At 38.7% G+C, this 15,195-nt stretch overlaps 1 protein-coding gene across 1 annotated transcript; it reads left to right on the forward strand.

The window, feature by feature from the left end:
* Window positions 1-986: 986 nt before the first annotated feature.
* On the forward strand, window positions 987-13,271 carry LOC309489656 (matrix metalloproteinase-18; the record flags this gene model as incomplete). Its single annotated transcript, XM_082158521.1, has 10 exons — window positions 987-1,097; window positions 8,418-8,653; window positions 8,726-8,874; window positions 9,736-9,861; window positions 10,124-10,285; window positions 11,366-11,483; window positions 11,581-11,714; window positions 11,799-11,958; window positions 12,077-12,180; window positions 12,961-13,271. The coding sequence occupies 10 exons, from the start codon at window positions 987-989 to the stop codon at window positions 13,059-13,061; spliced, it is 1,401 nt and encodes a 466-aa protein (XP_082014647.1). The 3' UTR covers window positions 13,062-13,271.
* Between the last annotated feature and the right edge of the window lie 1,924 nt (window positions 13,272-15,195).

The raw sequence follows: 15,195 nt of genomic DNA on the forward strand, positions 1-15,195 counted from the left end.
TTTTAAAAAATACGACAGATGGAACGACGACGAGGTTCAGGCTTTATTAAGCTTAAATTCAGAAGATAAAATCCAGCGGGAACTGTAAAGTAACGCGCAGTCCTACGTCACCGGACTAATTTGCCTAATCTTCACGGTACTTTAGACCTCGATGGAAACGCAGACAGCCACAGGTCTGGGGGGAAAAAAGCTCCTGGGACAAATTGTTCCCGGTAATTTCGGTGTAAACACAGCTTATGTAATTGAACATACGTTCCATTATTACACTAAAATACAGATTCCAATTTTTATTTAATTTTTTTGCAACAATGCAATAGAATATTTGGGTGAACAGTGAACTTTTTTTCTTACATTTGAGTGATATAAAGAATCTTTTTCCACTATAAAGAACCTTTTGTGGCATGGAAAGGTTCGATGGATGCTAAAGTTTCTTCATGGAACCAATGCCAAAAAAGCCTTAAAACCTTTATTTGTAAGAGTGTAATGTATTTAGTACAAATTCTCCAAAATAATACTATAGTATAAGGAAGTGCAATTAATCACAAACCTTACACCTCTGCCCTATTTACAGACATAATAGCTGCTTTTATGGTGCTGATTTATGGTATTATAAACTTGTATGTCCTCATATCTCATTCTGATCATTTATTTAATAAAGCAGATTACCTAACTTTAGTGAAAAGCAAAACACCTGTAATGTTCCTGCACAGTGTGTTGAGAGATTCCTCACTGTGTGCTTGTAACAACTATACAAAAACACGAAAACTCCCCCTCTACCCCACAACACCGCAGGGCCAAATCGTTATATGCACATTTTGGCTTAAACTTTTGCATAGTTCCTGTACCATATAATCAGTGTTAGAAAACACAGTGTGCTGCTTGTTTTGACTTGAGCGTGCATTTAATGAAGGTAGTCTGTTTAATGTTTGGATGTCAGGACAGTCATATATAAAGCCCTTTCTGAGAGTGTTGAGTGAACAGCAGACATGGGGAATCTCTGGCTGGGTCTCTTCACTCTGCTGCAACCTGCTGTCCTGTACGCCTCCCCGCTGCGTCCTGAAGGACTTTCCAGTGATGGCCACCTGGAGTTTGCAGAGGTAATTAAGGAAAAACACCTATATATAAAATATTAAAATGCTATTTTAAGAAGAAACTCTGAATGGTGCTTGTCTGTGCAAAACTGCACCAGCACAATGCTTTGTTGTGAGTGGTTGCAGGGTGTTGCTATTTGGATACTAGGGTGTTTCCTTCAAGTTAGCTATAGATAAAAGCATCTAAATGGCTTATCACTTGTTGTTTGAGTTTAATGTAAGACCAAATATTCACTAGAGGGTTCAAACCTGGACTCTTGACATGAGCCTGATGTTACCTCTCATGGTAACTACGAGTTACGTCGTGACGACGAATGGGGTTTTGCTCAGAAAGCCTATCACCTTGGAGTATTACAAAACGAGCCAATGGCAAGGAAATGCCATGGGTCTGCGGAATTTGCATAGCGTAACTCCGCCCCACCTCGTGGGTATATAAGGAAGTACGCTGGCAACATGCAGTTATGTTTTTGCTTCGGAGCCACGAGGTCCTCTTCACTCCTGCAAGCCTGTTCTCTGAGTGTCATCGAGTATTCTTCGAGATGAGCAGCTCTCCAGTCTGTGTTGGTGTTATGGCGTTTTCCAGCGAGTTCCACATTCCTGCCTGCTGATCTGTGCAGTGGTCTGCAACAGCGTGTGTGTTCTCCGATGCTGGGCTTCCTCTCACAAAAAGAGCTTGCATGTCTTTTTAAAGATGTTTCGCCTGTGCACTTCTGGGTGTAAACGCTGTCTTGCGTGTTTGGGCTTAGAGCATGCTAAGGCAGTGTTCGCGGATGAGTCATGTTCTTACTGCGGGAACATGACCATCGCTGAGTTGCGGTCAAGACTCCGTGACCTCACCAGAGGTAGAGTCCCTCTGTCACACCCCAATCTATCCCCTCCACGAGAGGTGATACTTTGGCTGGTGGCCAGGGTGACCTGAGGGTTACGGTGTGGAACATTGCCCCGACAATGCTTCCTCGGGCCACACCCCCCTCTTCCACTCAGCAACCCGTGTGCTTCCCGAGTGCAGTCGCGGGGCCATCTACGGACGTCCCCCGTGTCTCATTCGGAGCACCAGACAATGAGACGATGTCGATCGCCGCATCGCAAGGTGGGCTGGAGTCTTCTGGGGATGAAGACTCTGCCGTGCTGCCGCCTTCTAGTGTGCCAGCCGAGTCTGACCCAGAATTGACAGCCATGCTCTCCCGGGCCGCCGCGAGAATCGGACTAGACTGGAACCCTCCACCCTGTCCTGAGTGCTCGTGGCTGGATGATTGTTTCTTGGGGGCTGCACGCGCTGACACCCGTCAGCGCACCCCCCCAGTTCCTTTCTTCCCGGAGGTGCATGAGGAGGTCACGAGATCCTGGAAGACACACTGTTGTCTTGTCACTGGGATTCCCGAATACTCGTTTCAAGTAGCCGGTAACTAGGATCTGCTCAGGTGTCTTCACTTGGTCGCGATTCCACTCTGGATATGTGCGATATTCTCCTCAGGTAAGTTTCTCCGGGAAGAGTTCCTCCAGCGCTGTTGACGTCAACGCCAGAGTTATGCTCCCGGCAGCTTTCGTGTTGGCTAGGTGCCTCCATGTGCATGGTGCCCCCTTTGGGTGACCCCCACGTGTGTATTTCCACTGTAAGCCTCTCTCGAGCGTGTGTCTTTCACCTGGGGGCTGGATACCCCAGTGTTCTCCATATGCATCCCGCTCGCGGGTCATATGTGTATTCTGTAAGTCCTCCCTTCGGGCAGGCATTGTTGCATATTTTCACTGAGATATGTTTCCCAGTGTACCTTGGTATTCCTGTGTTAAGTAGGAGTCCTTCGTCCGAGCTCAGACTTACGCAGGGCACTGGAAGTCACAACACTACTTAAAAGTACAAAAATAGGTAAGGCTGCCGGTCCAGGCGCCATCTGTGGGCGTACACTCCATTATTGCACCGAGCAGCTTAGTGAGGCTTTTACAGTTATCTTTAAAAAAACCCATTGGCATGGAGTACTTTCCATAAGATCATCTCTCAATGCAAATCAAACTAGCTATTAGGCTAACTGAAATAAAACCATGCCAATCTCTAGGTATGGTGAAGGCTATGTGATGATGTGGGGCTATTTTAATTCCAAAGGCCAAGAGAACTTTATCAGGATGCATAGTATCCTGGATCCATGAAGTAACTGGCCTTTAAAAATAAAAATCTGCCTGCCTCTATGGGAATTTAACATAGGGGTGTCCAAACTTATGCACACTGTATTTTAAGGAAGAACATTTATTTATTTACGATACATTATTCATTCACGAAGAAAATTGGTGTCCTTAAAGGTTGGATTTTTCCCAAAAAATTTAATTAAGGCATTAAGTTCAATTTCCAAAAGATGATTTTTTATTCCTCTTTTTAGTCAACTTTAGCATGGGTGTCTAAACTTATGCATAGCACTGTATGTGAAGCTGTCATATTACTGTCAAGAGACTACGGTATTGATTGTTCAGTAGAAGCAAGCTGTGTTTCACCATTACTGTTATAGCCTGCATGTTTGCATTTTTGGCTAATTTCAAAGTTCAGATAATTTGGCTTTTTCAGGTGGGGATTTACACATTTCTGAATTAATACTTAGGCAGGCACTATACAACTGTTTATCGGTCATCTTTGGCAATATTGCATTATTTGTAAGGTCTCAACAAGAGTCGGAAATTAAAAAAAAAACTGCCCATTTTAAGGTTCTGAAACCTGATGTATTTGCTTTGGGTATAAGATTACTTGTTTACATTGCCCATATTATGGTACCGAAACCTGATGTATTTGCTTTGTGCATAAGATTACTTGTTTACATTGTGGAATTGTAAAGCTGTTTGTGCCAAAGTCGTTCAAATAAACATGCATAAATGAACTGGTTTACTGTCAGTGGATGATTTAAAGGGAGGGAGGGAGGGAGGGAGGGGAGGGGAGGGGGGTAATTTAAACTCAAAATAGTAAGTTATTACAGGGGATAGTAATCTGAACTCAAAATAGTAAGCTTTTACAGACTTGAAAGTTCCAGTAACTTGAATTAAAAAAACTTAGTTGTCAGAACTTGAAAAACTTAGCTGACGCAACTTAATAATTGTAGTTCTTCAAAACGTAAAAAATTAAGTTGATATCTTCAACTCAAAAATTCTGTGCAGTCGGTTGCCTTGAAAATTTGAGTTGAACTAACTTTTTCTTTTTTACAGTGTAGTGCATTTGCTTACATTTTGCTTATTCCCTGACCAATAATTTGTGGTTAAGACAATTAAAAGCTTAGTGTTTAGCCATTTTTGGCTTTTCTTTTTTTTTTTTTTTGCCCAGGACTACATGTACTGTAGTTGTAACATGCTCCAAGAACCAAGTTAGAGTCAGGATCTAGATGCAGATAAAAATGATGTTTAATGGCTCAAATCAGTAATTCATGGCTTGAGCGCAGAACACATGACAGAGCGTAGAGCTTCACCATAGCAATGAACCATGAAGGGCACGTTCACACGAACATTAGATAACACTGGACACCTGAGTCTAATTAGCAAACAAAACTACCATGAACAGAACTACAAAAGGAACATGAACTGACAATTTTCACAATAAGAGACATGACAAAGCACAGGTTCCTTACAGTAGTAGCCTATACTAAACTATAAGTAAAAATACCTACACATCTTTAAAACAACATAAAAAATAATTAAGTACAATTGCAAAACATACTATGCAACTAGAGTAAATGTTATTTCTCTAAATGTTTGGAAAGTTGCTAATTCGTTCATTCGGATATGATAACAGAAAAAAACTGCTAAATGTTAATGAATGCTCAATGCTTAATTTTTCAGATTAAGCTTTACTGAATATTTCCATCAGTTTCATCCATAAAGTCTTGATCTTCTGCTTTGTAATGCAGGAAGATGTATATGATGTCACATGAGGTTTCAGAAGAATTTATTTGTGATTTCATGCTTAACCACAGTATCCTTACAAACTAAGGGAAGTCATAGTGTGCAATCATGGCAACTTCCACTATTCGAGTCTATCAACAACAGCTGTGTCGCTGTGTGAAAATTCGGATGTGGTGATTTGCGTAAACACATTGAGCTGTTCGATGATGTTGATTTTTTTATAGGTGAATAATTGCGGAAAGAAAGAGCATGATTCAAAACACACTGATGTAGTCCAGTGCACATATGGGCAGACTACCAAAGTTTCTGTGGTTGTCTTAACATTATTTTCAAGTCAAGTCAAGTCAAGTCAAGTTTATTTGTATAGCACTTTTCACAATACAGATTGTATCAAAGCAGCTTCACAGTATTAAATTTAAATAATACAACAAAGTTTATTTCAAGAGGAATTTATTGATTGATAAAATTAAATTAAATATCCCCAAAATATCCCCAACTGAGCAAGCCAAAGGCAACAGTGGCAAGGAACCGAAAAACTCCATCAAGTGACCTAATGGTGTCCTAAAACTCCATCAGGTGACCTAATGGAGAAAAAAAACCTTGGGAGAACCCAGGCTCAGTCGGGGGCCAGTTCTCCTCTGGCATTTATGAGCTAGAGGCCGGATTGTAGTTTGAACTGTGGAATTATATGAATGCTTGGCTGAAGAGATGCGACTTTAATCTAGTTTTAAACTGGGAGAGCGAGTCTGAGCAACGAACAGTATCAGGAAGACTATTCCAGAGTTTTGGAGCCAAATGTGAAAATGCTCTCCCTCCTTTGGTGGTTCTGAATATCCTAGGTATGACCAAAAGCCTTGAATTTAGTGATCTTAAAGAGCGCGATGGATTATAGGGCGATAGAAGATCCGTTAAATAGACTGGAGCTAAGCCATTTAGGGCTTTATAAGTCAGTAGCAATACCTTGTAATTAATACGGAACTTTATAGGTAACCAATGCAGTGATGATAAAATCGGTGTTATATGATCATATTTTCTTGATCTCGTAAGAACTTTAGCGGCGGCATTTTGGACTAACTGTAGCTTGTTTATTGAGGATGCAGGACAACCAGCTAATAAAGCATTACAGTAATCCAGTCTCGAGGTCATGAATGCATGAACTAACTTTTCTGCATCAGAAACTGATAGCATATTACGTAGCTTAGCAATGTTTCTAAGGTGGAAAAAGGCTGTTTTTGTAACATATGAAATATGATTTTCAAAAGACAGGTTGCAATCGAGTGTAACACCCAGGTCTTTTACTGTAGCGGATAAAGTAACAGGACATCCTATGATATTGTGCGAGGTTTTGTGGGCGGTTTTTTGAACCGATAAGTATTACCTCTGTCTTGTCTGGATTTAATAAAAGAAAATTACGCGTCATCCAATCTTTTATATCTTTAACACACTCTGTCAATTTGGAAAATTTAGCGTTTTCATCCGGCCTTGATGAAATATATATTTGAGTGTCATCAGCATAACAATGGAAACTAATTCCATGTTTCCTTATAAAACATTCCAAGTGGCATCATATATATTGAAAATAACAGAGGGCCTAACACAGATGCCTGCGGCACTCCATAGTTTACTGGAGTTATGATCGATTTTTCTCCATTTAAATAGACAAAATGGTAGCGGTCAGATAGGTATGATTTGAACCAGCTTAGTGCTTGTCCTTGAACACCAGTATAATTTTGTAGTCGATCTAAGAGTATTGTGTGATCTATAGTATCGAACGCAGCACTAAGATCAAGTAAAACTAGTATTGAGATACAGCCTTGGTCAGAAGCTAAAAGTAAATCATTTGTGATTTTAACGAGCGCAGTTTCAGTGCTATGATGCGGTCTGAATCCAGACTGAAACTTTTCATAGATATCATTTTGTTGCAAGAAAGAGCCCAGTTGAGCGGACACCACTTTTTCTAATATTTTAGACATAAATGGAAGATTTGAAATGGGTCTATAATTTGCTAGATTATTATGATCTAATTGCGGTTTCTTAATGAGAGGTTTTATAACTGCCAGTTTAAATGTTCTTGGAACATGACCTAGAGATAAAGACGAGTTAATAATATTGAGGAGAGGCTCTTCCACTACAGGTAACACTTCTTTCAGTAGTTTAGTTGGTATAGGATCTAATAAACATGTTGTTGTTTTAGATGAAGTGATAAGTTTATTTAACTCTTTTTGTTCTATAGTTGTAAAGCACTGTAATTGTTCTTGCGGGGTGATAATTGAAGCTGAATTATAAGGCGCGATTGAAGATTGAACGTTTACAATTGTGGTTCTGATGCTTTCTATTTTCTCAGTGAAGAAATTCATGAAATCATTACTACTGAACTGTAACGGGATATTTTGTTCGGGTGACGTCTGTTTATTTGTTAGTTTAGCCACGGTGTTAAATAAAAACCTTGGATTATTTTGGTTGTTTTCTATTAGTTTGCGGAGGTGCTCAGCCCTGGCCGCTTTTAGGGCCTTTTTATAACGTGACATACTGCGATTCTAAAGACCTCTAAATTAGTTTGTTTCCATTTACGCTCTAAAATACGGGTTTCTCTCTTTAAAACATGCGTAGTATTGTTATACCATGGTGCTTTATTTTTCTCTCTGACCTTTTTTAATTTAATAGGTGCAACCACATCCAATGTTCTAGAGAGAATGGTGCTCATAGTGCTAGTTAGTTCTTCTAGTTCATCTGTTTGTTTGGGTTCAGGCAGCAGCTGAGACTTTATTTTCAAGTCTATACAATCTAGTTTGGCTGAAGGGTATGTCTTCTCAGCATTAAATAAAAGCGGTATCTATATGTGCCGATGTCCTTTCCTGCACAGTGGTGGAACTCTTGAAACGATTACAGTAAACTGCCTATTGGGCAATAGACTCTTTGTGAGTGATATTACATAATTCAAACAGTTTTTTAATCCTTTCAGCTTTAATTTCAGGAATCCACGAAAGCCAAAATCCCACATGCAAAAATACTATATATTAATAAATATACAATAACACTGTATTTTATAGTAAATGTATTACAGTACCTGTCAAAAGCTTTTGAAAGAAGTCTCTTATGCTGCATTTATTTCATCAAAAATTAGGTAAAAATAGTAATATTGTGAAATATTATCACAAATTGAAAGAACTATTTTCTATTTGAATATATAAAAAAAAAAAATGTATTCCTGTTATGGCAAAGCTGAATTTTCAGCATCATTACTCAAGTCTTCAGTGATCCTTCAGAAATCATTCTAATATGCTGATTTGCTGCTCAAGTAACACAAAATCCAAGAAATCGTGAAATGAATCAGTGCATGGAAACAAATGAGAGTGATTTGTTTACTTGAATGATTTGAAGTTGGCTTGTTTGTTGTCTTGGAGTTTATGCAATGTCTGCAGTTTCTGTTTATTTAAATGGGTTTGGATGAAACAGGTTTATCTGGGAAAATTCTACAACTATAAACCTGTAACTGGCCGAGGGAGGCGTGCAGCGGGACCTGACCCGTTCCAGGCCAAACTGAGGGAGATGCAACACTTCTTTGGCTTGGAAGAGAGTGGAGATGTGGATCCACAGACCGTAGCAGCCATGAGAAGAGCTCGCTGTGGTCTATCTGATGCTGAGCAGTTCAGAAAGACGATGCGATGGACAAACAGAACCCTGACATACAGGTGAGCTTCAGTATACTCTCCCAGCAGAACCCACAGTGTGATGGATCATATTTTCATATTGCCTGTGCTCAGAATCTCCAGATACAGCTCAAAAATCACAGCTGCCCAGGTCAGGACAGCATTCAGACAGGCATGGAAACTTTGGGCTCAAGCAGTGCCCTTGAAATTCCAACAAAAGAAAAGGAGTGATGCTGACATCGTCATTTCCTTCAATAACAAAGGTGGGGGAGAAAAGCTGAACTTCAAAATTATGGAGCTGAGTAATAGTCATATGTATGTGTGTGTGTGGTTCTGATAAACCCTTTGTTTAGGGGGCAAAATATCTTAAATTCTTGTCCCTGTTGGGGCTTTTTCTTTCCTCCCATGAGGAAAAACAGCTTATAAATCATACTAAGCGAAGTTTTTTGAAAATGTTAAAATGCAGAACGTTTTCTGTGATGGGTAGGGTTAGGGTATAGAGTATACAGTTTGTAGTACAGTATAAAAATCATTATGTCTGTGGAAAAAGTCCCCATAAAACATGGAAACCCAACGTACGTGTGTGTGTGTGTGTGTGTGTGTGTGTGTGTGTGTGTGTGTGTGTGTGTGTGTGTGTGTGTGTGTGTTCAGCGAGTGTAAGCCTAAATTAAAAATAAAGTAGTTGTCTGGCTACAAAATGTATTTGAAAACTGAATCCATGTGTAAAATTGTCTGAAGATAACAAAAATAATCTTTATTAGAAAACAAAATATTAGATATACAAATTATGTATGAGTTTTTTTGTTTTGTTATATTTACGTGTATCTAATATCAATGTATTAATACATTGTGTATACATATATAGTAGATGCATATCTTTAAAATATAAAATACATATATATATATATATATATAATATTAAGAGGTGAAATTTTAAAGAATATTAATAGAAACTAGTGCTGTCAAATCGATTAATCGCATCTAACATAACAGTTTGTGTCTACATAATATGCTATGTGTGTGTAAATATATATATATCTGTGTGTGTGTGTACACACAATATGTGTATATATATATATTTAAAAATGGGAACTCAGAACATTAACGTGTGGCACTTATGGTAGATCATGAAGATGGGTCACCATTTGATGGTGAGGGAGGCATCCTGGCGCATGCCTTCTTCCCTGGGCCTGGCATTGGGGGTGATGTGCACTTCGATGATGAGGAGGCCTGGACAACAAATGCCACTGGTAATAAAGGAAGAAGACAGTTGCAACATCTTTTGTTCACTGATAGAAGTAAAGGTGGAATGCCCTTTCACATGACTCATGTCAATGTTACTTGTGCATTTGAAGCCCTGACACAATCATGTTAATGTATATTCTTAGTAAATTGCAGATTTGAGCTATACACTAAGAGTCCACAATTGACAGGTTTTTGCTTTGTTAATGTACACTCAAAATGTTTTCTGTGCGTACATGACGGGTGATGAAACCTGTGGATTTCCTTAAGGCCATAACCTCCTCGCTGTGGCGGTGCATGAGTTTGGACACGCTCTCGGCCTTCCACATTCATCAGATCCTGGAGCCATCATGTTCCCAGCCTATAATTTTGGCTTGCACTCTGTTTTGCAGCTGTCTTTCCAGGACGTCAAAGATATACAGGAAATGTATGGTATGGTATGTCTGGGAATATTCTGTCACACTTAAGATATTGAAAAGAAATGCAAGAACATGCATCTATATTTTCAGTGTTGGGAAACTGTTAAGTTAAGCTGTAGAATGTATGTGTAGACAGTACTTAAATTAGAGACTAGCTATACTGTTCTGAAAATGTACACTATACATGTATAAGCCTAAAAAATTATTCAATTTGCTTATATAATTTATTTAAAAAAAAAAAATAAAAAAAAAAAGAATGTCTTGTCCAAAAACAATGACTGTAATGAAAAATGAATGAAAAGTACAGAAAATGTATGCTAAAGTCAAATCAAACCTAATTTATGAAATCGAGTCATGAACCGTCTGAACCTATCGATTCTCTGGAATGAATCAAAATGTATCACTTGTTCATTGATTCTTCATGCAGGTGTTATGCCAGTAGGTTCAGAAGGTTCTCAAAAGAAAAAAAAACTTTAAATTGTGTATTATTAAATATTATTGTGTATTATTAAAAATTATATATCAACAAATAAAACGACTACAAAATAACAGCCTATAATAAATAACCTAATTTTAATTGTGGTGATGCACGCTCAGAGCACCCGCCAGTGACCGAAATATGAATCAGTGCATGCCATGGAAGTATACTAGAACGATTCGTTCACTTCAAATATTCTTTCGCAAACGAAAATAAAAATACTACTGTTCGGCTCATACGTTCCAGCGATGTAATGTTAGCTTGTTAGGAAAGCCACATCACTTTGAAAATAGCCGACATGAAAAAGTAGTTAGGTGAGTAGTGTTGCTATAGTTAGTTGGAGAGAGGCCATTCACCTTTCTTTGCACTTTGAGGCACAGATTAGTGGAATGAAAAAATGCAAGGCCTAGACATGCGCTTTTTAAATGTTGAACTTCTTTTAAATTTAGCGGCGTGTTTTTAGAACCCTGTCATGCGCGAGAGATGCTGGTGCTAAGACGCCAGCGCAACGGTCAAGCCAGTCAATCTAGCGCGTTTACATTCAAATACAAAGTAGCGCAGTGGAATGGAAAAAACGCTGACCTTTAAATGTTTACCTTTTCTTTTCTGCCACAGGTAAGAGGGCATTAAGTTTGGACAGACTTCCTCCGAAAACACCTGATAAATGTGATCCTACGCTGTCATTCGACGCTGTGACAGGCATGCAACAGGAGCTAGTTTTCTTTAAAAACAGGTAACTTGAGTCTGGCTCCATATGTGTACATTTTTTTTAGCACTCATTCATCATTGCACTACTACTGTGTCTAACTTGACTAATACGCCTGTTGCAGGTTTATTTGGCGGGTACATCCCAGCTTTGAGAAAATAGGAATCACACTAATCACAAGTTTGTGGCCTGAACTTCCATCTCACATAGATGGTGCCTATGAGAACACAAACCACAACAGCATGCTAGTTTTCAAAGGTGAGGCGGTCATAGCTCAACATCATCATAAAGAACTGTTTCACCTAAAACTACTAGTTTCATTCCATGTTGTGTCTCACACAGGCTCTCAATACTGGGAGGTTAGCTCTCTCAAAGTAAAGCATGGCTATCCAAGAAACATCTCAGAATTTACATTCCCATCCACTGTTAAGAGCATTGATGCAGCCTTGTATTTCCGAGAAACACGTCTCACTGATTTCTTCATTGGAGGCGAATGCTGGAGGTACAAGAAATTGAACAAATTAATTCTCTCTTAACAGCTATTGATAATTAACAATGGCTTTTGCCAAGCACTTAAATCTCTATTTGAAGGATGTGTTTGTGTTTTCTGCTTTGTGAAGGTTTAATGAAGATGCAGGACAGATGATGGAAGGCTTTCCCAAGCCTATAGCTCATGAATGGCCAGGAATTGGCTCGCCTGTGGATGCTGCAGTGGCCCATAATGGTTGGTATCACCTGTGGAACCAATCCCACACAAACTCACCTTGACAAATTTAATAAGCAATTTAAAAACCTTAGTGACCGTTTCTACACATTTTTGGCCGTTCATTTAGACGACAACCTCATTTAGGGGCCTGAAAAGGTAAACTGAGAATGAGGTTCAAAGGAAAAACATTCCCATTTTTAGTACATCGTTGTTGTGCAAACGGACCCTGAGTTTCTGCACAAAATAAAATAAAATTATGGTTTATATTTCACAATTCAGACGCAATCCTGAGTTTATATCTATATAAACTCGATATAAGAAAAATCGACAGTGACCCAAATCAGTAAATAATTAGTCGGGCTAGAAATGGTCCTTTTTACCTTATTAAAATGTATCTTGTTATAAGAATTTTGTGATATTTGTGATGTTTTGCAATATACAGTAGATAGATTTTTCAAATTAATGTTTGATACTGAACCGTAAGAAAAATAAAGAAATGTGATGATAATGAAAAATAATTGTATATATTTGTATTTTTTGTTTTATTTAATTATTCCAAAAAAATACACCATGAGAGTAAAACTTTCAAAAAAAAAATATATATTATGTGACCCAAATCTACAAAAAAAAAAATAAGTCATGATATATAGTGCCTTTTTTTCCGGAGAAAAACAATGAGAATTTAAAAGAAATTGAGGCAAAATCAATTTACTATCTCTATATGTTAACCAGCAATTTTAAGCCAAACTGTGGCAATATTTTCAGACCTTTCAATCATTTTCTTTTCTCTTTGTTTAGGACGTGTATATTTCTTTGTAGGATCTCAACAACTGGAATTCGACCCCGAAATCAGACAAGTAACTAAGAGAATGGCCGCAAACACATGGCTTCAGTGCTGAGAAATTACAGGCAGTTGATCAGCAGAACCACACCATCTATGGTGATCGGAACCAAATTGTGAATTATTTTGTTGCGTCAACCTTGTCTGGCTTGATGGTTTCCTGTTGCAAGATTCTCTTGCTTTCAAATTTTTCATTAAAGGAATAGTTTAGCACTGAATAGTGTTCAGAGATTTTTAAGCTCTAAAAAGCGCATCCATCCATCATGAAAGTAATCCATACGACTTCAGTGGGTCAATAAATGCGCTGGGTTTTTGTAAAAATAAAATAAATAAATTCCTATTTAAACCGTTATAAGCTATAATCACTGGCTTCCGGCAACAGCCATTCGCGCTTTCACGAGAGAGTCGAGTTCCAGCGGAATGGTGACCTCTGACCTGATATAAGCTCCTCTTTCGCGTGACCCGCGTTTTGTTTTGCTCTATCCTCTGCACTTCCGCGTTCGCCACTTCTCACCTAAGCTTACGCTACACCTACGTCATACGTCCAGTAAGAGGTCACCCTAATGCCGAGTTCACACACTGAATGATTTCAGGCCCGATTTTCACTCACCGACAGGTTTAGGGCAAATGGCTTAAATCATAGGCAAATCGGTGCAGTGTTAATTATCAAAGACGCGATCTGAGAGAATCGCTGACGAGTCGCCGACGCCTGTGAGATATTTGGTATGTTAAATATCTGGACCTGTCAGCGATTCAAAATCCTGCTGTGTGAATGTGTACTGACTGAAAACTACATCGGTGATGACCTATAACCAAGGAGAGAGCAAGATAGAGGGCTGCGGGATGTTCGGGGAGGAGTTATAGACCAGAATATCATTTTTTACATTTATATATTTACAACTATATAAAACAGAAACAAAGCACAAACATTTGCTTGACCAGCAGCACATTGCAAAATTATTTATTTACCCCCAACTCTCTTTGCAGAGCACACAATCCTTGCTCCTCTCGTCTCCACAACCATTTCCTCCTGCATAATCAGTTTTTATTTCTCCTTTTCGCTGCAAATCAGCGAACTGACAATTTGGATCGCAATCTTCTTGCAGGCTATCATTTTTTATAACAATTTCAGTCTTGCGCGAGAACTCCGGTCTCATGCTCGCGTGATCTTGTATTATTTCCTTATCACTTCTCGCGTGTGTTTGGTTGTGAAACGTAGTTTGCGGATCAGACAGAAGTTGTCGGCGATTCTTTCTTTTGTAAAGTCATGCGGTGCGAAACCCCTGTCGCCGATCCATCATGCAGTGTGCACACACCAGCAACTGAATGCTACCCCAGATAGTTGTGCAGTGTGAAAACAACAGTGACCCGACTACTTTGAAAATAGTGCAGTGTGAACTCTGCATAACGCGCTTACGGCCGTTGCTGAAAGCCAGTGATTATAGTTCACAAAGTTTTAAATATGGATATTTTTCTTACAAAAACCCATCACTTCACTTCAGAAGGCATTTATTAACCCACTGAAGTCATATGGATTACTTTTATGATGGGTGGGTGCGCTTTTTGGAGCTTCAAAAAACTTGGGCACTATACAATGCCATTACAAATCTGGGAAGAGGCAAGATATTCAATGTAGCTCTGATTGTGTTCGGCTGAAAGAAGAAAGTCATACACCTTGGATGGCTTGAGGGTGAATAAATTATTGGATAATTTACATTTTTGTGTGAACTATTCCTTTAAATGCTTGTGAAATAAAGCTGTATACTGGGTGGTCTGCGGTATATGAACCACACAGTGTGGTTTGAGTGATGATGAAAGCGTGTATGTGTAATAATTTGGTCTAATGTAGCTTTTCGCGTGTCTGAATCCCACTTCCCCAAAATATACAGTGTTGTCTTTCTTTAATTAGTGCATACTTTATGTTGTTCTTTAAAATGCAAATGAGTTCATACTTTTAACTAACGCGTTAAAATAGTCCATTAGAACCAAAAACATTCTAAACTGCCTGATGTAGTTTTGTACATAAATCTAGTTTATTAATTTAGCTTAGTTTTAGTACATGATGAATCTGCAAAGAGAGCACAGTAATAAACTGACAATGATAAAACAATATGCTAATGTACAAAAATTTAACTAAAATAATAAATTAGCTTGATGAACAAAACTGCCTAAGGCAGTTTAGAACTTTTTTG

Source organism: Leuciscus leuciscus (assembly GCF_965113295.1).
Source record: "Leuciscus leuciscus genome assembly, chromosome: 24".
Lineage (NCBI taxonomy): Eukaryota > Metazoa > Chordata > Actinopteri > Cypriniformes > Leuciscidae > Leuciscus > Leuciscus leuciscus.